Source organism: Ambystoma mexicanum, chromosome 5q (assembly GCF_040938575.1).
Source record: "Ambystoma mexicanum isolate Mex_15411 chromosome 5q, UKY_AmexF1_1, whole genome shotgun sequence".
Taxonomy (NCBI): Eukaryota; Metazoa; Chordata; class Amphibia; order Caudata; family Ambystomatidae; genus Ambystoma; species Ambystoma mexicanum.
In genome coordinates, this window is record NC_090933.1 from 237,356,981 (window position 1) to 237,383,989 (window position 27,009).

At 48.0% G+C, this 27,009-nt stretch overlaps 1 protein-coding gene across 1 annotated transcript in view; it reads right to left on the bottom strand.

Moving 5' to 3' along the window:
* Positions 1–516: 516 nt before the first annotated feature.
* Positions 517–27,009, bottom strand: part of LOC138497346 (uncharacterized) — a 441,719-nt gene continuing 415,226 nt past the window's right edge. The window contains exon 7 of the mRNA XM_069620747.1: positions 517–6,971. Coding sequence (XP_069476848.1) covers positions 6,883–6,971 — 89 coding nt within the window. The 3' untranslated portion in view covers positions 517–6,882. The remainder of the gene's footprint in view (positions 6,972–27,009) is intronic.

The following is a 27,009-nucleotide window of genomic DNA, read 5'->3' on the forward strand; positions in this document are numbered from 1 at the left end:
CAGCCTTCTTCTTCAGACATCCTTTCCATTCACTTCAGTTCTTAGGCAAACCATGTAGATGGGATGCTTTGCTCCAGGGAATCAGCATGCTTGAGACAAAGGGTGTCATTATAACCGTACCAGCAGACCTAAAGGGCTCTAAAGTGCACTCAATCTTTGTGGTCCTGAAATCTAAGAGGGAGATTCTGGAGGTGAATGTTCCTATCAGTCATATTTCAAAATGGAGATCCTGCAGAGTACAATTCATCTGATTTCTGGCAACAGCTTTTTGACTTACATACATCTGATAAACTTTTAGGTTCTGTGGTTTGTTTTAGTGGATTACCACTACCAATTGTGGTACATCCCTTTGGTATCAAATTAGTCATATGGTTTTTACGAAAGTGCTAGTTCCAGTGATTAAGCTTTTTCACTGGGTGATATCAGTCTACACTTACATCACCGATTGGCTTCTTCAGGTAAACGATGTCTTGATGCTGCAATCTCATATGTCAAGAACTTTACAAACACTTCAGAAATAGTTTTTATTTTTATTATTTTTTATTTGTTATTTTATACAGTTGAACAAGCCAACTTTTAAAATGACAAACAGCATCATTGCAGTGTAAGTTACAATATGAAACATCCCTGTCCATTATATCAACATATCTCAAATTAAACCAGTTTTCCTTCAAAGACTAGAGAAATTAAATATACACGCTTCCTGATTATCTTCCATAAAGATCTGCCACAGCTCCTCTGACGCGGACATCACCTTTATGCCCGCACCTCTACGTGCAATTAACCACAGGGACTGAAGTGCTTCACAGCTCATTCTATGCATCCCTCTCCACACAATCAACATTGCCTATGGGTTTGTGGTAAGTTATACCATGCCCCGACTATCCCATTAGACTTTACGGTATTTAGCTAAAGTTTGACATAATCCCATGTCAAGAAATTACCAGCAAAGCTTCTGATGTACTTAGGAGCCCTTCTTTTGCCAGCAGATATTCAATGAAGCACGAGGCTAGACAAATAGTTGTTCATTATCATGTGTCAGCAGGATGTTCTTCATATACATTTTTTTTCATTTTCTGACGGGCCAGCGTATCACTTGCTCTGGTGCCATCGCCAAACATTTCCTTCCATTAGCCCAAATTTTCATCAAATTGCTATTTGTCATAATATTCACTCTAGTTAATGTCACTGCATGTAATAAGCCCAACAATGAGCCTGCTTGTGCATTACAGACTTTACAGAGCAACATGAGACATCGCAATTGCAGCTTCACATGAATAGATCTTATATTAAATTCCAAGTACAGCATTTCCATGGGCGTTCGGGGAGACAGTCTTAATAGTCTCTTTAACAACCTTGCCTCTAATTTACAGATTTTATTCATATGTGTGAAGGCGCAAATCTCTGCCCCATATAGATTGCTAGAGAGAATCTTCAAAGAATAACCTCAACCCTTATTTGCAAAAGAATTAATGGAACCAGGCAATATTGCTGTGTTCAATGTTATGTTTTCCAGATGCTGCGTTCCCTGTAATTCTGCCTCCAGGTGAATGCCAAGGCATTTAAAATCAGAGACAACTTCGACTGTAACACCCTCCATCGCCCATTTTGCCCCTTTCAATTTCTTATACTTGGAGCCAAGACCATAATTTTAGTTGTGTTGGTATTTATAACAAGAGAGTTACATTTGGCAAAACATACAAGTCTTTTCAAAATGTCCTGCAGGCCCCAAGGAGTAGATGACCAAGTCGTCTGCATAACCCAACCACTCCACTACAGTATCACCAAGGTTAGGTGGGTTTGCCCAACGATTAGTGATCTCCCCGCCAAGGTTCGCCAGATATAGATTGAACAACATGGGTGCCAATATGAACCCCTGTTTAAGCCTGTTGGATGTGTTAATCTAGTCGATGTACCTACTTGTCTGATCTATGCGTACGTTGACATGTATGCAATTATGGGAGGTAGATTTTGAGTTTTTAGTAAACCTAGGGATATACCCCAAGAGTGTAATTTCTTCCAGTGTTTTGATCTACCCACAGTGTCAAATGCTGCAATGAAGTCTATGAAAGCAGCATATACTGTTGTTTTACATATAGACCAGAACTGCTGAATGATGGTAACCAGAGCTAGGTTATTGATTGTGGCATTGGAACCCTTATGAAACCCTGTCTGATTTAGTGGGATGATATTCTTCTCCTCCACCCATTCTTCGAGCTCTGACAGTGATACTCAGGCAAAGATCTTTGCTGGTATGTCTAACAACGCCAATAGGTGGTAGTTTTTAGGGTCATCATGTCTCCCTTTCTTCAACACCAGGACAATTATGGTATCCTGCCAAGATGCTGAGACAAATTGTTTTTAGTGAACTGGTCAAAATCAATTCCTGCACCTTGCCATAACTTGGTATTCATTGAGGCAAGATTTTGACTGAGAGGGGTTGTCAGTGTTGCTGCTCTAGGATCCGGCAGAATGGCCCAGGTAATCAATTTCACAGCACCTGCAGTTTCATTGAGCCCCTGTTCATCTGTCCTACATGTGCAGTAGTAGTTAGGTTCCTATGTATGTCCGCTATCTTGGGCCGAGTGCCTTACCGGGCTATTGCTTCCTTAACTTCACAGGACTGGAATAAGAGGAATTAGGCCTTTGACAAAGTTATCCCTGTTCCTCATTGCCTTGCACGTATATCCTTTTTTGGTCCACCCCATTCTCTTGCATGGTGGGTTTCGTCTGAGTCACCTTTCCCCTATGATCTTTAGTATGGATGCTAGCCTGCTGGGGTATGTGGCATTTTTGTGCAACCAGACCGCTAAGGGGTGCTATTTTCCAAAACGGTGTACAAGATCCTCCAGCTGCCATTGATCATGCCCCAACCCTTTTCCCCTGTCTCTGTAGTGCATTGCCTTTTGGTTCAGACTAACAACAGCGCAGCCTTGTCTTACATCAACAGGCAGGGGGGCCAGATATAGCAATTCGAGCCTTTCCCATCTCCCTCTGGGTAGTGCAGCATCTTTATCAGAGGTCCATATCAGGGGTGTGCTCACTTGCAACATGGAAAGGATGAGCAGAGTTTTCCAACTTCCCAGGATATGTCTCTAAACCATTAAGACATTTGCCTTGTTTATCTGAGGTACAGCCATCCTTGGACAACAGCATTCTCCCTGATCCTATGCCAAATGCATTCATACAAGTCTTGGGGAATGGGTACCCAGTCTCTGGACTGAGCACCCTGTTATATGCATTATCTCCCCTTCCTCTAATTCCCTCAAGATTGGGTGTTACTAGTCTGAAGTGATCTTAGGGGCAACATGTTGGCCAATGAGTGCCAGGATCGTTCTCCAGTGTCAGTTGTCCCTTCACCCCAATTTAAAAAGGCCCCCATATGGTTCTGGTCGGTGGACTTCTAGCTCCAACTGGAGCTGGTTTGTATGGGCGTTGAACAGTACCGACTCCAGAGGCAAGGGGTCGCCAAGAGACCTAGAAATTGCCATCAAGCAATCAAGATGCCCTTCCACTCTGAAAATCTATTCAAGACACTCAAAGTAATTTCATTCTTGGTGTTCTCCTATCACCCCCCCGCCTACACACATCTGTGGGATTTCACACATTTTGCCTTTCCTTCACATTGGTTTTTCGTTGGGATGGGTCCCCTTTTCTGTTTGCAGTTAGTGGGTAGCGTTTAAGGTTTCAGAGTCAAGCTCTTGGTGGGTCAAATTCAAAAATGTTTTCCTATTTCCCTGCCCAGATGAGAAAGTTGGTCCCTCCCTTTGATATTCTGCTAGTATCAAATTCTATGGAGAGTCCTCCTTTTGAACCTCCGGATGGGTAACATTTGAGGTTTTTGACCATGAAAACATTTTTCCTTGTCATTATCACTTCAGCTTTGCAATAGGGCAATGCTGGGCTTTCAAGCTGGATAGTGTCCTTTCTGTTTTCTTTAAGGAGAATGCTGATGTGCTTCACTGCGACCTATCCTTCAAGCTGATGGTCTCCTCAAAATTCCTCTTCGGCTTGGACCTGAATCTCCCGAGCTTGTTTGCGCCCCCTCCCTCAAGGAGGTCGTTTCACACTCCTTAGCTCTTAGGCATGCTCTCTTTATACACCTGGACAGCACAGCTTAATTTCTGGATTCTCCGAGGATCTTTGTTATAGTTGGTGTCTCTTACATGGGGAGAAAGTCTTTGTCATTTTCTCTGAACAGGTGGGTCTCTGATACCATCTCAATGGCTAACATCCTGCAGGGTCAATAGGATCCAGAGGTCTCACAGCTCTCTGCCTCTCCTTGCGTTTGCAGTGGTGGGCATAGTTGGACGTTACCATGGCGCTTAGGAAACTGGGGACATATTCTGCACTGCACATCCCGGCTTCCCATGTGCCACAGACGTCAACTCGACACATGACCAATCCGGTGGCAGCACACAATGAGGAACTGCCCACACGGAGAAAAAAAAAACCATTATGCCCTGACATCCTGGAGCTCCTCAATGATGACAATCCGGCAGGCAGCGTTACTTTGTTCTTCTGCCCTGCAATCTTGTTTGATGTGTCTCCTGGCTAAAACTCTTTCGCTTTGTGGTTTTAGATGCTCTGCTGTTTAGATCCGCTTGTCTGACCTGGCTCACACCCCTTGGATTAGTCTGATGGATTGTTCTCACGCTGGTTTTGGACACTCTGCTGTTGGGACTTCCTGGTGTGATCTGGTTTGCACTTCTTGGATTACTCTCCTGGATTTCTCCCTTGGCTGTGTCTTCCTTTCTTTTAGCTCCCATCCTTGTTTTGCCCAGATCAGGGCCCTGCAGACTAGCATTTGTTTTGTGTTCTTTGCCACAGCTGCTGAACGGACTTGGCACCGTTCGGTTATCTGGCCCATGGACTCAGGCACTTCAGCTGGTACATGTGATACACATAGGTTCACCATCTACCCACAGCTTCTCTATGCTAGGACACGGGAAAAGGGGGGATGGTAGGGGTGGGGACATGTAGAGTACCTCACGTATGTAACCCTATATTTTTCCTTTGCAGCCTGGGAGAAGCTGAGTTTTCACATATCTGCCTTTTTGCCAGACTCCTCCCCTCAGCAGTGTTTTTTGATTGTTACGCAGGGTGCAGTCAGGAAGAAAGCAAACCATCCTTCAGGGCACTAGTACATCTGTGACAGAAGGGCACCCAAGCCCATTCCATTTTGGGGCTGTCTTCTTTTATGCGTACATAAATAGGTTCCATGAATAGGTTCCATGTAATAATGTCCCCGCAAAAATGTCTCCTGACAAAAAAGTTGCATTATTACAATGAACATGCGGAGGACAACTCCTCAACTCCCACATTTCTTTTTTTTTTTTACAGGTGGAGCAGGGGACATCCCTGCAACCCGTCCCCATACATAATGTCACCATATATAATGTTGCCAATGGCTTTTCCCGGCGACATTATGTATGGGACATCATTACCCGATACCCATAAATATCTGTAGATCCTCTCAGGTGGTAGCCTACCTCCAATTTAACTACTGTGACAAGGAAAGTCGGACGAGGCAATGAATGAAGATTGTTCTTGAGTAGTCCAGGATTTCAATACTTTGGTGAAAGGCAATCTTTTGAGATTAGGGGACGTAACAACAGAAGACTGAAACTAAGGAGACAAGCTGCTGGATTCTAAAACCACAGCTGAACTGAATCACAAGCGCTGCCCCCAGTCCAGGGTGACAGTGCTGGTGTCTCCAGAGTCCCTGAGAAATGATTTATTCAGCTTACATGTCAGCTGTCTGGCAAGACTGGTGTTGAGAACATTGTAAACGCAACCAGAGATTCAAGCTAAAGGTATTTAAGTAAACAAAGAAAATTAGAGTTTGAAAAATAAATTAAGATAGGAATTCATAGCTATCAGCAGGTGTCACTCACAGGGAAGCCAAACGACTATTGAAGCAATCCAAGGCAGGTTAAATGGTTAATATGCACATTAAGGGGGGGGGGGCATAAGAAAACATACATTTTCGCATTAGACACTTTTCTTGAGACCCCCACAAAGCAAGCCACCCCTACTGTAACTCCACTGATTGGCAAGAACACAGAGTCCTCTTATGTTGCCATGTGCATCTCAATCTTCTGAACCATACATGCACTTGCTGCTCATTGAGAGCCGGTGGAAGGTGCTGCTGATTGACACCAAGGCGAAGGAATCTCTGGTGGGTATGGTTTGGCCAGGGATTGAAGGGTAGTGGGCGGGACAACCCATAGCCATTACTATAGATATTGATCTGGACTGGGTGGCACATCGAGCCAAATTACATCAGTACACATTCAGGTGCCAGCTCCTCTTTTCCAGGTGCCCCCTTTTCACACCATGGATATAGTCATAGGTGGGAAGGTGGCATATGCCACATGTGCGCCAAATCCTAAAAAGGAATCAGTGACTCAGCTAAACTGCAACAACTCTTGTCCATGCACAAGACGTTAGTCCATATTTTCTGCATATGAAGCAGTAGCTACTCCACCGAAGTGTACTGAAGGTATCTGTTGCCTCTTGGCATAATTGGCCTCCCAGACTTCAAAATATTATAGTATCCCACAGTCAGTAAAATGGGGTACCTGAGTCACAATGCCTGACAATGCATTCGTTTTTCTTTTAATTTTGTATTATTTTTATTTATAACGCAATATCCTGCACAAATTCACTTTAAAGTAAGTTGTTGCTCAGTGTATATAATGCTGATTGATAGTGATGTGCTACAGCTTTGCTAAACCTGCAATCTTATTCATCGGTTAGCCACATATTTAGAGTGTGTACTAACTTCTATGATGACCCATTATGTGCTATAGTCACAATTTCAAAATAACAGTTTATTTGAAAAAATAGCTAGATAGGGTTAGTATCCTTTCCTCAATTTCATTCTTTTTTGTCCAATTGATTTCGCCAACGAAACATCCGTCTGAATATCAAGGATCTTCGAGTTTGCTCATTTAGACCTGCAGAATCTGTGTAGAAAAAAAACATGGTTATTATAAAACGCACACATATAAATATCTTGTCTAATATATATTACATGGCCTGCGGTAGCGGCCATGTAGTTATGGTTAAGTTGCTAAACCCATAGGAAGAGCACTTTTTGGGCAGCTTATAACTTCGCTCCTCGTGGACGAATCCTCACCAATCTTTGTATATGGCCTACTCTGAATTTGTTTGCAACGTTTGATGAGGTTTGGTCTAGGGGGGGCAAAGTTATAGGGGGGGTCCCACATTTTTTTTTCCTTAGGCTGAATGGAGAAAAACTTTACTCACGCCTACAGCCGAAACTGCTGGACGGATTTTCACCAAATTTGCGGCAGGAGCGGCGGCTTGGTCTCAAAAGTGTGATTTTATAAATTTGGTGGAAATCCGTCCAGTAGTTTTTTTTTAAATGACCAAAAAGTAGGTATAAAAAATTGTGTGAAATCTATGTCCACTGCGCAGACACACTTGCCTGTTCGCTCCGCGTCTAGGACACCGATTGGCTAATAGACTTGTGTCATGTCCGCGGACACAGAAAGTGTTCGCTGATTGGTTGGAGTGAAGCGTGAGTGCGTCAGATTTTTGGAAATGCCTGCCATCTTGGATTCGCGGACAGCGGCCGGTGTTCGCAGACAGCAGCCGGTGTCAGCGGACATAACGGTAAAAACATATTAAAAAACACAACCTTGCACTTGTCAAACTTATCAAATAATCTCTGGCGAGGTGAGGAGTGATGAGGATGGGATGGAATATGGCTGCAAGAAGCTGGTGTTTTTCGCAGCAAAAGTCTGCGAATAGTTTGGATGTTTGCGGACAGTCCTGTGAAGTTCGTGGACACCTCTGCATTACAGGGTTGGTGAAAAGCAGCTCTTGGATGGCTTATAACTTTGGCGCAACTTAATGAAACTGCATGAAATCTTGCAATTATATCCCTGACCTGATCCTAAATGAGTTTGCAAAGTGTGGTGGGATTCTGTCAAGAGGGGGCAAAATTAGAGAGGAGGTCCCAAAATAATGTAAAGGCTTATAAATGAGGTGCCACTTTCAAATCTATACTTAATTTGGCAAACTGATAATACATATAGATATACATGTTTTTGCGTAGTTTGGTGGGATTTTGTCAAGAGGGGGCAGAATTAGAGGGTGAGTTCCAAAATATTGTAAAGGCTTATAAATGCGGTGCCATTTGACAAATCTACACAAAGATTTGCAAAAAGATTATAGATCTAGATATAAATGTTTTCGTAAAGTCTGAATGGATTTTGTCAAGTGGGGGCTAGGTTATATGACGATTGTATGTGCATACATCTGACACTTTTGAAAAAATAAAACATGGGTGGATTTCCAGCAAACTTGTGTAAGGAGCATTGAGAAGGACCTGAAAGCATGGTTTTGCAAATGTGCCTGTGTTTAATTTTTTAACAAGTGTCATAATGTAGGTACAAAAAATAGTGATATACATTTGGTGACTGAGGTGTAGCCTGTGGCCATGGGCAGTGGCCAGATTGTCCGGGTCATGGAATAAGGTCATGATCCGGACAATCTGGCTATGGGCCATGACCACGAGGGACAAAACATGGGGTTAAAGTGGCCATGTCCACCTGGGACTAGCTTTGTGGTAAAGTTATTCGAAATTGGGATAGATTTGAAAAGGAAGAAACATGTGCTTGTGGTAATATGGTCATAGAGTTCTCTTTTTGCCTTCTGCAGGCTGCCATGGAAAGTGAAGAGGGGCCCTGAATGGAACCCTGCCTTCCCTTTCCATGGTGGCCATCTTGGAAAAGGATTCTCCTTCCTACACCGGTATGCCAGAGGTGTCCCGGTGTAGGAAGAATAATTCTTTTTTTAGCACCCTTGGTTCCCGCTTTGGGAACCTAGGGTGCTAATGGCCTTCATCCCCCCATTACAGGGGCTGGAATGGGGGGATAATGGTCCAGAGACCTCGTTATCCACCCTCACTTTGCTTGGGCTGATAACTTGGGCTTCCGGTCCCTGGAAAGGAGGATGAATGCCACAATATTCCCATTAGCATAACACAAAATGCAAATGGAAATGTTGGAAAATCTTATTGAGTCTATGTACTTTACTGGAAAATATAAAGTAGATGGAGTCTATACGTTTTTTTTTGTTCTATTTTTTAACTGTGAAAGGTGGCTCCTAAAGGAACATTTCTTTTGTTGTTTTTTTTTGGCAGGACAGTTAAGAACGAAAGGTGGGGAGGGAAATGAGGAAGAGGCACCAAACACTAATATGGCAGGGTAGTTGTACAGGGAAAATGTTGCGCGTGTGTTATTTCTAAGGTAGGGGCCGTGTTTCTCAAGCTACTTGATTACAGCAGTGGGGGTGGCTCTTGGGGAGGAGGGATGGTATTAGCTGATGCTATTTTAAGATAAGTAGTAGTTTTGCTAAAAGTATGTACAGTGTACTAGATTGTTAATGGATAATGAGTAGGAATAGGTGTTGCTGTGAAATGGACATTTTGAAGTTGAAAGTTCTTAGATCAGTAGAAAATGCAGTTCCAAACTGTCCGCGAATCACATATCTTATCGTGAAGTGCGGACGGGTTTTCGGACACGTCATCATTCCGCGCATCAGCGTATGGTCATGTGGCACTGTCTGGAAGGACCGCAATGAAGTCAGATGTTCATAGACGTCTACCGATGCAAGTTGAAATAATTGTAAAAAGTGTATAGAAGTGTTAAAAATTATTCTAGAAGGTGGGAAATGACAGGGTTTTAAGGTGACACTTTGTAAATTGGACACAAATATAGGAAAATAGCATGCACTGGTAAAAAAAAACACGAAATTCACTGAAAAAAACTTTGGGGCCAATTCATAGAATTTAGCGCAGAAGTAGCGCACATGCCTAGTGCAGAAAGGGAGCGTGCGCCAGGCGCAGCGCAAAACAGGATTTAGGCACACCGCGCATTCATGAATTTCCCTAGCCATTTGCAGCCGCGGCACAGCGAACATCCAGCAGCGCCAGTTACGCCCTCAAGAACGCCCCTTGCACCAGAAAAAGACTCAAATCCCCAATACGGCGCAATGGACTGTGCTAACCCTGGACCAGCATACAGCCCCCCTACACCATAATCTCATGAAAAACTGAGCGTACCCCGCTCGCACCAGCCAAAACGCATGAAAAGCTTCCTGTGCACCCCCTTCAATACGCGTACCCTGCTCGCGGCAGTCAAAACACGTGAAAATCTACTCGCGCTCTGTTACGCTCACCTGGTATCCACAGGGACGCCACCCAGCTGGGTTACTCGCTGGTATGCTTCTCAGCTTTGCCCTGATGTGGTCTGCGGGGAAGGTTCTGCCTGAAAATACAGGAGGACTGTGTTCAAGACTGACCGAATGGGGTAAGTATCCTCCCTCCACCCCCGTATGATTTCTGTCCCTCTGGCGCCCTCTCCTCACCTTGTGGTAGAATTAGGTGTGCTCTCCGTCCTGCCTTCTTTGCAGGGGAGCGTTGTCTTTCATGGACGAGTGCGGTCCAGTTACTTCACTGACGCCGGCCCGTTTGATATTGTTCAGGTAGGTCTTATTGCTGTTCTTTAGTTTTGTTGCTATCCTGCATGCCTTTCTTTGTTTAAAATGTCTCTTTTTTCTCCCTTACGTATGCGGGCTTCAGCGCGGCGAAATGGCTTGGTTGAGCTCCACTGGTAAATGATGGCGCATTCAGGGCGCTATGATGCGGTAAGTAAGCGCTATGCGCAGCGCTGCGAAGTCTTGCCTTTGCTAACCTGTGTTTTCTTTCCTTGTAGGTCACGGTGTTCTTCAGCGCGAGTGGAATGTCCGGAGTGGTGCCAGCCGAGAAGCGACCAGCCAGGTAAGCCTTTTGAGCAGTTTCGTAATTTGTAAATGTCTCTACTGCTTTCTTTAATGTTGCCTCTATCTTCCTCTTTCAGGTCGTTCTGTCCGGGAGGCGTGCAGATTAAAGGAAGCTGTTCTCAGTAGCTGTGAGTGTTTAAAGATGAAGACTGCAGGTAAGATGCTGCTGCTAATGATATTCCTTTTGTCTCCTTGCAGGTTCTGCTTCTCCGAGGTTCGAGGGAATAGCTGGACACAGTGAGTGTCACGTTGCAAGCTGCAAAGTAACGCGAAGCGTGTTGTCTTGCTCGGGTGTGGTTTAAATAGCCCCAACAAAATAGTCTAGGTAAAGTAGTCCCTAGGCTACCAGACCCAAAACACTAGACCGCATAGCTTGGTTCTTAGGAACCAAGCTATGTGGATGCCTCCATGTTGGCTGACAATACAATAAAGTAGTTCCCAAGCACATTGTTTTTCATGGTGTATGAGCCTGGCGCCATAGGAGCCAGGACTGGCCCCATGAGGGCTTTTGAAGAGGATGCCAGGCTCTAGAGGCCCGAGTCCTGACTCCACCTGGCCAATGGGTTTGTCAGAGGGGGTTTTGGGCGAGGGTCGTGACAGCACTCTCCACTAAGGCCCCTCCCATGGTGTTCCTTCTGTCTGGCCTAGGTTTGGTTGGGAAGTTCTGATGGAATTTCCTGATTAGACGTGGTGCGTGGATATTCTCACTGGGCTCCCAGGATCTATCTTGTGGTCCAAATCCTTTCCAATCGACGAGATAATATAGCTTGGTCCTAGATTATTTAGAGTCCAAGATATCTTTGACTTCGAACTCTGGTTCTCCGTCAACAAGTATGGGCTTAGGTGGTGTCCCAATCCATGTGCCGGGTTGCATTGGTTTCAGGAGGGACACATGGAATACCGGGTGGATGTGTAGATTGGGTGGTAAATCCAGTTTCACGGCTGCTGGGTTGATAATTGCCTTAATGGTATAGGGTCCTAAGAATCGGGGATGAAAAGTCCGGGTTCCCTTGATGGGTACGAATTTAGCGGCTAAACAAACTTTGTCTCCTACTTGTTAATCAGGGGCCTTTTTCTAGTGTTGGTCGGCGAATCTCTTGTTTTTCTTTGGCATGAATAAGGTGTTCCTTTGCCCTTTTGAAAGCCTGAGTAATGGTTGTGTGTAGAGTCTTTAGTGCTGGCATTTCCAAGCTGGCTGGAAGGTCTAGTTCAGAGGTACGTGGATGTCTGCCAAAAAAGGGTATAGAAGGGCGTCTGTCCCATGCTTGAATACAAAGAATTGTTATATGCATATTCGGCTATCCATAGTAGGTCTTTCCAATTCCTTTGTTCGTGCTGCAGCATGCACCGTAAATATTACTCGAGTGTCTGATTGGTTCTCTCTGTTTGGCCGTCCGTTTGGGGATGGTGACTGGTAGATAGCCGAATGTCGATCTGCGCCATTGCACAACATTTTTTCCAGAAGTTTGAAACAAACTGGCTGCCTCGATCAGAGACCAGAACCGAAGGGAAGCCATGTAGCTTCACCACGCCCTCCAGGAAGACTTTTGCTAAAGTGGCTGCGTCTGGGAAGCCTTTGAGAAGAATAAAATGGGCCATCTTCGAGAATAAGTCCACAACTACAAGGATGGTGTTGAACCCTTGGCTTGGAGGTAGATCAGTGATGAAGTCAAGGCAAAGAGTGTGCCATGGAACTGGAGGAATGTCCAATGGTTGTAGGAGGCCAGAGGGTTTTTGTTTCTGTGATTTATTTTGTGCGCAGACACCGCAGGACTGAATATACTGAATGATGTCCTTACGCCAGGTAGGCCACCAAAAGTTCTTTCACCTTAGCTAGGGTTTTGGCGATCCCAGGATGCCCTTCGCTCAGTGAATCGTGATAGTTTGAAATAATATGCTGTTGTAATTCCTTCTTGGGTACATATAGGCGATCCCTAAAAAAGGGTAGATGGTCCATGATGGTATATTGTTCTCCATGAGTTTGCCATGCGAGGTAGGCATCAGGATTCATTATCCGTTGGATTTCTTTTCATAGTTCTGCTTGTGTTAAGGCTGTCGTGAAACCCAAGCGTTTGTCTTCAGGTATAATAGGAACTGGGTCTGGAGTTGTATATACTATTTCATCTATGCCCATGCGAGATAAGGCATCCGCCTTTCCGTTTCTGACTCCTGGTCGAAATGTGATTATATAATCATATTCGGCGAAGAAAAGAGCCCACCGTAATTGGTATGAGGACTGGGCCTTGGCTGTTTTGTGATATTGCAGGTTTCGGTGGTCTGTGATGACTGAAATGGTGTGTCTGGCCCCCAGAAGGTAGTGCCTCCAGGCTTTAAAGGCGGATTTGATAGCCAGGAGTTCCTTGTCCGTGATGGCATAATTAATCTCTGGAGTTGAGAACTTTTTCGACCAGAAGGCCACAGGATGTAGCTGGCCGGTTTCCGGGTCTCTCTGTGAAAGGATAGTCCTCATTGCGAGACTGGACGCATCAGTTTCAACGACATAAGGGAAGTCTGGACGAGGATGTTGCAGGATTGAAGTCGAGGTAAACCTTTGTTTAAGTTCCTGAAAGGCTTCTTCTACTTCTTCGGTCCAAGCAAACACTTTATTGTTTTTTTGTAATAGTACTGTGATTGGGTGCACAACCTGAGAGAAGTCTGGGATGAACCCGCGGTAGAAATTTGCAAAGCCCAGCATGCTTTGTACCCCTTTCAGAGACGTCGGTGAAGGCCATTTCAGAATGGCATCTACCTTGTGCACGTCCATTCTGATGCCTCCTGGAGTAAGGATAAAACCAAGAAATTCTACTTCGGTGACGTGAAAAAAGCATTTTTCAAGCTTTGCAAACAAGCGATGTTGACGGAGCTTGGTGAGGACTGAACGAACGTGCCTGACATGATCTTGTTCCGAGGCTGAGTATATTAAGATGTCGTCTATGTACACTAAGGCGCACACATCAATTAACTCCCTTAAGACGTTATTCATGAAATACTGGAATGCCGCAGGAGCGTTGCATAACCCGAAGGGCATGACTTGATATTCAAACAAGCCGTACTTAGTACGGAAGGCGGTTTTCCATTCATCTCCTTTTCTGACTCGGACCAGGTGGTACACTCCTCGAAGGTCCAATTTGGTATAAATCTGGGCATCTTTAACTTGGTCTAGCATCTCCGGGATAAGTGGCAAGGGGTAGTGGTTATTCACAGTGATCTGGTTCATTGCGCGGTAGTCAATACAGGTTCTCAAGTCTCTTTCCTTTTTCGGTACGAAGAACAAAGGACTGGCTACGGGGGTCTTCATGTTGGCTGACAATACAATAAAGTAGCTCCCAAGCACATTGTTCTTCATGGTGTATGAGCCAGGCGCCAGGACTGGCCCCATGAGGGCTTTTGAAGAGGATGCCAGGCTTTAGAGGCCCGAGTCCTGACTCCACCTGGCCAATCAGTTTTCCAGAGGGGGTTTTGGGCCAGGGTCGTGACACGCACCCCCTTGAATACGCATACCCCGCTCGCAGCAGCCAAAACACGTGAAAATGTATCCACGCACCCCCTTGAATGCGTGTACCGAGGGTATGCCAGCCTAAACGCATGAAAATCTCCCCACGCACCCCCGTGAATACACTTACCCCGCTCGTGCTCTCCAAATTGCATCAAAAAGCCCTACCGTAACCCCGCAAAAACGCATACCCTCCTCTAGCATCCCCTTCAATACGCGCAACCCGCTTGCGCCAGCCAAATTGTGTGGAAAGTGCTGTGCCTGTGGTGACAGGTGTCAGGGTGTCCCCCCCCGTGGTGTGGGCTGCCTGTGGGGCATGGTGACGGGTGATGGGCTGCCTGCGGGGCATGGTCATGGGTGGTCCCCTGTGCTGTGGGCTGCCTGTGGGGCATGTTCATGGGTAATGGGTGGTCCCCTGTCATGTGGGCTGCCTGCAGGGCATGGTCATGGGTGGTCCCCTGTGGTGTGGACTGCCTGCGGGGCATGGTCATGGGTTTAGGGGGTCCCCTGTGGTGTGGGCTGCTTGTGGGGCATGGTCATGGGTGATGGATGGTCCCTTGCAAGCAGGCCCGACTCATGTCCCCCTACCAGTGATGGGCACCTGCTAGCAGGCCCGGACTCATATCCCCCCACCAGTGATGGGCACCTGCCAGCAGGCCCCGACTCATGACCCCCACCAGTGATGAGCACCTGCAAGCAGGCCCAACTCATGACCCCCACCAGTAATGGGCACCTGCCAGCAGGCCCCGACTCAGGTCCCCCCACCAGTGACGTGCACCTGCAAGCAGGCCGCGACTCATGTCCTCCCAAACAACACATTGTCGCAACAAACATGCATGTAGCAAATGTCCACCCAAATGCTTCCCAGTACAGGCCCCATGGCATGTCATTCACAGAAGCACACATTCATGTACACATGCCCCACATGGCTACACAGCAGTGACACATGAGTGACACATGACTGAGGCAGTGATGACTGACACATGCACCAAACAAATGAGAGCAGGCAACACAAATATCTGAACAGATGAAAATGTATTAAAAAACTGAAATCTACCAAACGAAAAGCAATCATGAAAACGGAAAATAAGTGAATGTGAACTTCACTGAAATGCAAATTCCAAAAAAATATGTGATCCAAAAAAAACACAAATCCTCAAAGTGGTCCATGTCCAGAGTTCAGAAATCAAAATCCAAAGGGCAAATTAAAAAAAAGACATTCCTTCATGGGTGTAAAAAAAATAGAAGAAAACAATCCACAGTACCAGAACTATTTACAATGAGATTTTGAGGGTCCATGATCCCAAAAAAAAATGAAATTTACCAAAAACCCTACAAAAACACAACTGTATACAAAAAGTGGAGCAAATGTCCAAAAAAATTGAATAAAACTAAATGAAGCCTAACCCTAAATAACTATTTACAATGGCGGCGGACTAGTCCTACGGCTCACCGTTCTTCCCAAGAGTCTTGGCCAGGGCATCATCAAACTCTGAGTCTATGGCCCGAAGGCGGAACTGTGCTCTATCCACCAGGGCTTGCAGGGACGCCGCCATGCTCTCCGACAACTCCCTGCAAGTCTCCTCGAGGAACTCTGCCCGCCTCAAGGCTCGCCGCATGGAGTTCTCTGCCCTGACCATGGTGAGCCGTGCCCTCGCTGCCCGCCGCCACTTTGCACCTATCCGCTGGCCCAACCGCTGCCACACGGAAGACACTTTGTCCAAGGTCCTCCTTCGGCCGATGCCTGCCTACGTGATGTAGTCGGCCCGAGTCCTGACGCCTCCCACGTCGGATGCTGCCGCCTTGATGCCATCTGCCTGTGCCACCACGACTGCCTCCAGGAAGATGGCAACACCCGGGGCCGTCGTGAACGTGCCCTGCTTTATGGTGCCTGCACAACCTCTGTTTCCAGGGGTCCAGTTGCTTGATTGACCACCTCTGCTGGACCTCCGACTCTCAACTGTGGCAGGGATGGGATCTCCACCAGCCCAGCCGTGGTGGCTTGGACAGGTCCACAGGGGGCCCTGGTGGCATGTGGGCCGCAAGACAGCATGGAGTATGACTGGCGCATATTGTGTAAAGAGGAGGAGAGGGTCCCAAGAGCACCCAGCACATGGAGGAAACCACTGACAACGAACCATCCTAGCTGGTTCTTGTTGGCACACACCTGTTCATGATGACGTGCATGGTCCTGCCAGGACCCACGCACATCATCACAAATCACGCATTGGCGCAACTCGATACTGACTAGGACGGGCTCAACACTGTCATGAATCGCCACGTCCTGAGGTAGAGGAGAGTCAGTTGACGTGGAACTCCTCCCTACCTGCGGACGACCCTGAGACGGAGCATCCCTGCCGGTTCATGGTGATGCAGTCTCAGTATCAGGGACAGGATTAGGCAGAGGCCCCTCCGCGGCGACCTCTGCTGCCTCCTGCCCCTGGACTGCACCACTTGCACCAGTAAAATGACCTCCTCCTCCTCCTCCTCCTCCTCCTCACACACCACCGACCTGGATGCCTCTACAGTGTCTTCCGCTCTGGACAGCCCCTGTGGGGCTCACCTGTCACTACCGCGCCAGCCATGGATGAGGCACCAGTCCCCTCACTCTCGGAAGATGACATTCCCTGGGAGGGTGACCGGGCCATGGGTCCTGAATAGTGGAGTCATCCCGCCGCTCTGCTCCACAGCACCGTCTCCGCCCTCTTCCTCAGTCGCCACTGTAGATAAGGAGAGATTGAACACAAGCATCAGGGTACTGAACAATAGTCTGCTAGACACAAAACAATTGCACAAAGGAGGCCACTGCCTAACGTCACTTCCATCATCACATGGGTCAGTGCAAGCAACACACATGCACAAACAGGCATGGCACGTGCAACAGACATTTGCATCCATGTCCAAGGCATTGTTGGAACATCCGATGGGGGGGCTGAATGTCACATGCATCATGGGACATGCTGATCACATGCAAACACACCACCAGACAGCCATGCATCTGGCCAGGTCTACCTCCCGTCACAGTGGATTCATGGACAACTAGGCAGCATCAATCAATTCACGCATCCTGAAGGTCATGTGTCATCCATCCATGCCGTTTCCAGACACACACACTACTCAGATACACGCACGTGTACACCATGCATGACCATGACGGTGACATCAGCATCCATGTCCCACACCCCAAACATGTGTGCGTCGTCACATTCTGGTGCACATCATGCATTGCAACACAGTCACCATTGATGTGGAACAGGCTTGAGTGGACTCAGATGCAGCACTGTCATGGCCCTGCACACAGACATACATACATGGGGCATGCTAGACATGAGGCCAAGGTGCACACTCCTGCCACACCTCAACATGCAGTATGCTGGACAAGAACACGTGGACACTTACCACTCGACTCTAGACGGGTCTGCAATACAAGGACCTGGTGGTGAAGCGCTGGGCGGGTGCACTCCAGGACCCGCATCTGGATGTTGGTCAACTGGTCCCCGCGGCCCACTTCTGCAGGAGCTGCTGAGGTGCCGGGCCTTGCTGTGGGACCTGAAGTCCTCCCAGCTCCTCAGGACGCGTTGGTAGTGGCGGAATGCCAGCCCCTCCACGTTGATGGCATCCACGATATTCAACCAGATCCTCCTCCGTCCTTTCTTGTCAAGGCACGATGTTGTTGAGAAGAGGGCATCATAATGCCCAAGGACTTGCTCCACCAGGATGCTTTCTTCATTTGAGTGCCTCTGTCTGTCTGCCGGCAGGTGTGGTTGAGCAACTGGGTCCTGGGGCTGGGCTGTGGAGCGATGGTACACCAGTCGGGAGTCTTCTGGGTCAGCGTGGTCTCAGGAACAGGATCCCTGGCAATGGCTTATGTGCAGGCACCAAATAGCAGGGCGCGTTGGCAGCAGGCAGGCTGGCAGCAGCAGATGGCTCGTAGGAGGCTGCTTGTGGGACAGGTAAATGGCCTTCTGGGCAGGAGCGCGGTCTTCCGTGTGTTGTCGCGTGGCCAGCTTGATGCAGAGTGAGTCCGCAAATGAAAAAACAGCACATGAGCATGTAATTCGAGGAAAGGCCCTTAGAGCGTAACCCCGTAAGTGACGTGACGCGTGTGGGCATTGCCTATGGTAGGGGTTAAAAGTCTGCACATGTAAGCAGTTTGCTGTATGTGCTTTTCGTGAAGACCGACCGTGTGTGTTTCTTCTTCTTGTGTGTTCACACGCGTTTACTTCACAACGCTTAAAGTTCATACTTCTTGTTTTGGCGGGGGAGTTGCCTATGCGCACATGCGCGTGTGTTTTTTTCTTTTCCACGCAAGGCAGACGGTGAGTCACGCACGCTTATTTTGCACACTGTGGTTGCCCCTGTGTGAAGCGCACCCATTTTTTAGGTCAGAGTAGCCTGTGTGTTCCACGCATAGGTATTGTTTGTGTCCCTGGGTGCCACGGCGTACTGCGGGAGATTTATTCCACGCACGTGGGCTACCGGAGGTTGCGTGCACATTTATTATTTGTTAGGGTGCCTGTGTGTTGCATGACCCGTCTTTTCTCACCAGGGGTCACAGACAGCCTTGCAGGAGCACATGGGTGAATCTAACATCACGTACCCTGCCCCCTTCACACCAATTGCCCAGGACAATTCTTGTGTGCACCTCCCATTGGCAATACACCATCTGTGCCATGGTTGGGAGGCCACCAAAAGGGAAGGGCGGCAAAGCTGGGTGACTTCTCTGGGCTGGGCATAGTGGGGCACGTGGCCGGGGTGGCCAGGGAGTCCAGGGGGCCAAGGTGGACGCGGAGGGAGATGTGGCCAGGGTGTTCCACCGGGGCAGGATGTCCAGCAACTTGCTGGGACAGCCATGCCACCACCCCAAGCGGCTCAGGGAGATGCCACTGCTGCAGTCATCCCCGGCTGTCACGATTGTGCCACTGGCGCACCAATTGGCACCCATCGTGGACTATTTGGGACTCATTTGTTTCCATAATACTCCCTGGACAACACCTAGTCATATTATTGTCTTTACTTTCCGTTTGCAAGGCTTTGGAACTCTCTTATTTTCTTTTACAAACTACATGTCCCATAATGCACCTTGTGGCAGTTCCCATGTCCTGGCTATTCCTATGCAGCAGTTCTAGCACTACAATCCCCAGAAGCCTTAGAGAACAGTGCAGTTTTCGCTTTCCCAGAACTAGAGAGGGCGGAGGCCAATTACATTCAGGTGTGCTGCTCCAAGTGCTGCTAATTAGCCTATTTCAGCACAGGGCAGCTCAGTATTTAAGCAGCTGCCTGCAGGAGCACAGGCCTCTTGCATTGTGCCTTCTACCATCCCTTTGTTGCCTTATTCCTTGGAAATTTGCTGTGTCCTGTGGTTTCCAGTTCCTTCTCTTGTTCCTGAGCCCTGTGCTTCCTGCCTTGCAGCCCGGCTTCTCAGCCTTCTCTCCCCTGGCTTTTACCTGCACCTCTGTGCTTCCCATTCTGCAGCCCTGCTTCCTTGTTTGCAGCCCTCTGTTCCCTGGCTACAACCCCCTTGCTCTCTTTCTTGTTTGAAGCCCTCTGTTCCCTGGCTTCTGCTCCCTTGCTCTCTTCCTTGCCTGCAGCCCTCTGTTCATGATTCCTGTCCTTGACTTCCTTGAGTCTTCAGTCCTCCCCTTTGGTTATCCACTTCAGTTGTACTGTTTCCTTAATTTCCCTCTGCTAGCTTTCTCTTGTCTTTCCAGTCCTGAGTTACTGTTCTTGATTCCCGTGTACAGTTTCCGGTTGCCGTTCCCTGCATTTAGATACCAGGTTTCTGCCCTTCCTTTCTTCCGGTTCTCTGTCCTGAACCTTGCTCTCTTTGACTTCCTTTTCCCTGAATATTTCTGTTCTTGTCTTCACTTGTGTTTTATGTAATTTCTATGTACAGAGTTTGACTGCTGGATTTCCAGCAGGCAATCTCTGCCCTTTCCCCTGTCGTGTTTCAGTGTTGTACTTCGTGTCATTGTTTACAGTGTATTGGTTTCTGTTTCAGGAAGCAGTCATTGTTCGGTTCCTGCTGGACCTGTACAGGCTTCAGTCTTGTGAGTACTGTTACCTTTTTTGTTCCTTAGGGTTCAGATACAGACACCCAGTGCTGCTGCTCCTAGCCATGAGCACTCAGAGTGGGCCCCTGTAATAGCAATCTGTTCAGAAGGCTGGAGTTTGCCAAGTTCCGTGGAACACTCTTTCCCCATTCTGCATATACCCCAAGAGGGAACCCAACGTGTTTGTTATCTTTGTATTTCCTGCCCCTTTTTTTTCACAGCCTCCGTTGCCTATCTCTTGTCTGCAGCACTCCTTGTAATCCAGCTTCTTGTGTGCCTTTCACCCTTTGGCTTAGTGGGCACGCCTCTACCCTCAGGCCCCTCCTGACACCGGCGCACATCTGACCCCACAGCCAGTGTCATCTGCTGGCACGGGCCACAAGGTGGTGGAAGCTGCAGGTGCAGCTGTGGCAACCACCACCCAGGCTCGGGATCAGCTAGCGCAGGCTGCCTTGGCACTGGACTCCCAGGCAGATTTTCAGGTGAGGAAGGCCAAACCACTTGTATCCAAGGTAGCTGTGACCAAGGCACGTGTATCTGGGGCAGTGTTGACATCTGCTGCCCCAAGCAGCCAGGTGGTGGGAACTGCATGGGCAGATGCAGCCGACACCACCCCGGTAGTGAGTCTGCCAGCCAGGACTGTGTCGATCACAGCCCTTGGCACTGAGGCAGTTGTGCTGCTGGCTCCTGGTAACAGCACCCAGCAGTCAATCACACAATCCAGGCCTTTCGTCCTCATGCCAATTCCTACTCCCATTGGCCAGTCCACCACCGCCAATGCCCCTACTGATAAGAGCAGCATTTGTCTCTCAGGGTCTGCACAACCAGCCAAGAGGAGGAAGAGTGCTTCTGCGCAAGAGGCTGGGACCCCAGACACGGCTCCGGCCTCCAGCACGGCAAGGAAGAAGCCTTTCAATAATCAGGATCTGGACTTCCTTGTGGACTACGTGTTGGCACACGACCGCGATATGCTGGTGGGCTCAGGTTGCCATACTACGCTTGCCGAGCGTCAGGTTCACTGGCAGTGCATTACAGATTGTGTGAGTGCGATGGGATTTCAGAGGCGCACAGCTCAGGATTGCTATAAGCGTTGACTGACCTCCAACGCTGTGCAAAACAAATGCGGCCTCTAATTACTCCCTGGCTCTGGTGACTGGCAGTGGGCCACCACCAGAGGAGGCTGAATTCACTCCGCACAAGGAAATCGCTGCGGAGTTCATCGATCAGCGACAGATCCAGAGAGCGGGAGGGATGCTGGATTATAAAGCAACGTCCGGTGAGTCTTGATGCGTGTGTTCAGCTCATGTATGTTTTGCTTGTGTGGTGTGTTGTGATTGACTGCCAGTTCAGGCTATGTATTAAAGAGTGACATGTGTGACACATGCAATGCTTTACTGATGCGTGCTTGTCATCATGCAGTCTGTATGCAGACATGTGCTGCACATGGGGGCAGTCCTCATCACCACACATGCACCCTACTTACATGCAAGTCACTCGGCAGCCTCTCCTGTCCATGTACAAGCTCACTGACATGTTTGAATATAGCCTGTGGTGTAGTTCCACCCAACACTCAGGCTATGTCGTCACATGACTGACGGCTATGTGAGGTCACCCTGTAAGCTGCTCCTCCTCACGGCATGCTTCCTTGCCTCTCCACCACCCTGCAGCTCACTGTATCCATGGTACTGGTGGTTTCCATGTCGGACTACTGCAATGGCCTGTTCCCCTTTCCTGTGCACATGCACACTTCCCTGTGCAACCCTGCCTTAACTGTGCTGTAGGGTACATCCTTTGTCCTTGCTGTTGGGTGTCTCACTTGGACCGTGCAGATGGGACAGGCTCAGAGTGCACACGAGTACTCATTCATGATCCATTGCATTCCCTGCAAGCCCCCATGGGTCCGTGGCAGGCTACTCATTGTACCACATCACCAGTATTTTATCCGTCTCATGGTATTTGGTCATCCATATCATGCTCCTTCAGGGTCACTTCATCATCATGCACATGTTTATGGTGTCCTTGTCTGTGTCGAGCATAGGCCTCCCTCTGTTACAGCCACCCTGACTCCAGGCGACTGGTGTTGTGGCTTCTGCCTGTATAGATGTACTTGTGATGGTTCCTCATGTGTCCTGCTTTCTGTCCCCCTCTCATCTGCTGTAGTCTCAGTTGTCTCAGATGATGCAATTGACACCTGCAAACACTGTCTGCAACTTCACAGTACTGTAGTCAGCTATTCAGAGCCATGCACTGGCTCTCTTCCAATCCCCAGGGGTATGGGGGGTGGATTGAGGGGGTGCAGTGCACCCCTACAACCTAGTGCCAACACTTTGCACATGATGACTGCACTTTCCCTTACAGTGCCGTCATGTCACAAGATTGACGTCACTACATTTCTGGTTCTGTTAATAGTTGAAGACGTACACATGTGCTGCACTGCACCCACCCACTTCTGAGCCATGTTTCACCCTTCAACATGCCTATTCACTTGTGTGTTGTCAAAGTGACCTGCCATGTATTTATCCATTTGCCTCCCTTCACTGTATTTCAAAGCACTTGCGTTGTTGCATCCTGTGACACTTGTGCTTTTATTGATATTTATGTTCTTGTAGTGCATGTTGACATGCATTTTGCATGTGTCATGGACACTTATCTGACTTACTGCTGTGGCTATTTGGGAATTATGCTATGGCTATGCTATGTGCCATCTCTTTGTTGACATCTATAATTTTTGGCTAAGATATAGGCCTGCCACAAGGTTGTATGTGATGCAGTTGATATGCTACATGCAGTACATGTGTGGGTTTCGCATTTGACACGCACCCATGTCTGCTTTCAGGGTCCCTTTCCATTTCATTGCCACTGCATGCATGCCAGAGTTTGTGTTGTGTGTGACATGACTGCCTCATGTGTTGGCCCTCAATATTGTACTGTCTATGTGTGTGGTATGTGCTGCTGACATGTGTGCTCATTTTTTATTTTTTTTATTACAGGTGATGATGCCCCGGAAGCAGTGAAGGAGGAAATGGCAGACAGGGTAGAACAATTGTAGAACCCCGTGTTTGTAAAACGTATGAGTGGAATGAAAGGTATGACTGTTTAATGTAGAAGTCAATAATGTGTTTTAATTATGTTTTTATGAACTAACATTAAAGTGATTTATGATTTTGCTACATTGCATTTAGTTGAAATAATTCTTTTCCCACAAGGTGCTTAGTCTGCATAATAAGTAAGCAGTCTCTCTGTATCTAAACCTGTGTCTTCACAGTACCATTAGAGAGGGGTAGTCAGTCTGTCATGTACTTTTTCTCTGCTCTCATCATGGGCCAGGAGACACGGAACAGAGGATGGTGCAGCTGGAACGCACCCTCTTGGCTCAACTCCATGCAAGCCAGGAGGAAGTCCGTCTGTCACGTGATGCCTCCCTGGCAGAACTCTGTGTAACACGTGCGGCCTTGCAGGAGGTACTCTGTGTTACACATGAGGTGATGCATGGGGCCTCCGTGCCATATTCATGCAGAACCAGGCTCACCGGGCCTGCATGCTTGCTGCCATGGAGGGTCTTGCTGGGGGCTATGCATGGTCAGGCATCTGTGCCACATGCACATCCGGATGTACAACCAGGGGGTGCCGACGATGACGACCTATCTCTCACTCCGGTCATGCCGTGAAGACCATGAGCCCATGGAGGATTTTTTTTTGTTGTCTCAACATCGACACATGTTACCGCCAAGGACGTAATGAGGCCCCTGGTGTAGGCAGCGTGACTGCGTGGCCTGTGAGACACCCCCAACTATGGCAGTTGTCCACTGAAATGACCCAATGGCCAAAAAATGCAGGACATTGAGCACCTTTTCCAAGCTGCTCAGTGCTTGGGAGCACAAGGTGGGTCATGTGAGGTCATCCTCCCACTCAGTGACCAGGTCTAGGATGATATGAGGTGGAAACCTATACCTGCCATAGACCTGGTCATCAGGCATCCCAAAAAGGCTGGTCCTGGGTAAGAAAATGCAGGGCCTGGCTATCCTCCTCCTCCTGCGGTGTCCCACAGTCACTGGTGTGTGGAATGGGACATTCATCGTAGCTGTGTATGCTTGCTTGTTGTTTGTGCATGCTTTTATGTTGCGCCGGGACGCTTCCGCCTGTTTTCGCGTGGCGGCGTGTTTCCGGGTTTGCGCATCTTTTGGCGTGGACGGGTTTGCCCTGTTCAATTCCATGAATACGTGTTGTTAGCGTGCGTGTGGGCGTTGCGAGGGTTTCACTGCTGTACTTCCCCCGTTATGCCCACATTTTCGCGTGTTCCCCATTTTGTGTGTACCGCCCCCTTTTAGGCATGTGCGCTGGACGTTGCGCGCCTTCACTGGGCGACTCGCGCACAGCTTTCGGGATGTCAAATTGACATGTGCGCCATGCACAGATTCAGCGCAGGTCACAGTAAGCCACGCGCAGTGCCTTCCATCAATTGGTAAACGGGAGCACGCGTGCGTTTCACACGCGTGCGCTGCATTTCTCATGCCAGCGCACAATGATTCCATGAATTACCCATTTGTTAAAGGGAGGTTATGGTTAAGTTGGACTAATAAAAACCTATGAAATTCAATGAAAAAACTTTGCTAAGGGGACGTTATGGTTAAGTTGCACTGATAAAAACCTATGAAGGCACTTGGCGGCTACGCGAAGCATGATAGGGTCAACCAAGTCAAGAGGGGGGTCTAACATCAGTTCCAAATGCAGTGATTTCTGGGGACAGTACCACTTCTGAGTCTGGGGAGGGGCTACAGAGGACGTCAGTGGCTTCGGAGGAGGAGCAGTATTTCCAGCAGCATGGAGAACCTGGATCCGGGAAGGACTCATACCGGCAATAATTGCTAGTGATCCGGGAAGGACTCATACCGGCAATAATTGCTAGTGATCCGGGAAGGACTCATACCGGCAATAATTGCTAGCGGGAACAGGGGTTACCCTGACAAGTTGGGTCAGAGACTACAGACATAGCCGCCTTAAATAAACCAAAGGCTTGCGGAATAGTACTACACTGGCTAAGGGTGTTAATGGACTTGGCCTGCAGCCATTGTGGACCCATATTGCAATAGAAGTGGGTTCATCAAGAAGAATGTCATATGGATACAAATCAATACTTAAGGGGAGAAAGAAATCTGACTTCTTCTCCCCAAGGATAGGAGGAAATGTGACAAAATTCTACCTGCTTCTGCAATTGTCTCCTTCCAGGTGCACTGTTTCAGAAATAGAGAAGACAACCTCTAGGATTGATGCTAAACTGGAAAAGGTAAGTGAAGCTGTCTTAAAACTAGAATCCAGGATGAGTAGTGCGTAGCATGAGATAACTTTGCAACAGATTAAAACCCTGGAGATGGCAGAAAACTCTAAAGACGCAATTTAATGGTGACCTGCTGAAGGAAATCTAGAATCTGCAAGTCTGCTTGTAATGCAGTAAGAACCGGAGACAAGCTTTCTATATGACGACACTGGACTTTCCTATGCAGGCAGGTGAGCCCGATTTCAAAGGTTTCCCTGTAAAAACGGTTGGTTCAGATCTCAGCTTGGTGTGGCAGAATGGGGCCAAATGATGCATGTCCAGTGGCGATGTTATAGATTACCACCAAACAAGGCGAGATTGCAGTCTGGTATCTATAGTCCCGCAATCTTGTTCAGGCTTGAAAATGAGGCCTGGTGAAAATGACTTGTGGAGATGGCGAGAACCAGGGGAAGGTTGTTCTGCAACACCTCACACATGCAGCTGTTTATGGATGTTAGCCATGCTACAATGAGTATGAGACAAATACTGGAACCCAGAGGAAGGCATTTGGAGAAAGTGGTGAAAGGCCTCCACTGAGGCACTTATGGCAAGGCTCTGAACCAACAACAATGCCATAGGAACCTAATCTGGATGCATGGGGCAAGGTCTTAGGGTTACCAAAAGCTGATAGAGACATTCAGGGAAGGCTGGTATAGTGGAACAGAACTCGATGCTTGAGCTAAGGGGAGAGCGGGAGTTCCCAGCCCCACTCGAGCCTCCTCCTTGTTCCTGTGATTCCCCCATTCAGCACATTGTGCTGGTGCTTGGGCCAACATTTCATTAAAAAATGTGCAAAGAAGGAGCTGTGGAATGACACCACATCAATGGCCCTGTGCTGATCACTGTATCCAGTGAGTTCCCATTCCTGGATAGCAAAGCTTCATTTACCCACCAGTGCCATTATATGTGCCCCCTGCGTTCCTGCGGCACATAACTGTGTGTATACTGCTGTCTGTAACTATGAATCCTGCTGCCCTGCACCCTGGCCCGCTGATCAGGTGAAACACCAAGAGTGAAGCTGCAGGCCAGACCTACAAAGGCAATTTTTGGGATGTCTGTCTACATTTTATTTAATTGTTTTTTTTTATAACACGCCTAATCCCATACTTGAGTTTGGTTTCTAAGCGCAGATCTCTGATTCAAACTTATGTTGCTCGGCATGGTCTTGCTTCCAAGACCAGCCTGTTGCCCCTGTGCTATCCTCCGTTCACATGTGTTTAATATGTGTGTGTTCATGTCGGCATGTGCAAGAGTTGTTATGGATGTGTGTGTGCATGTGAGAGAGTAAGTCTGTGCGCAAGCTAGTGAGTATGAATAAGTGTATGTGCAAA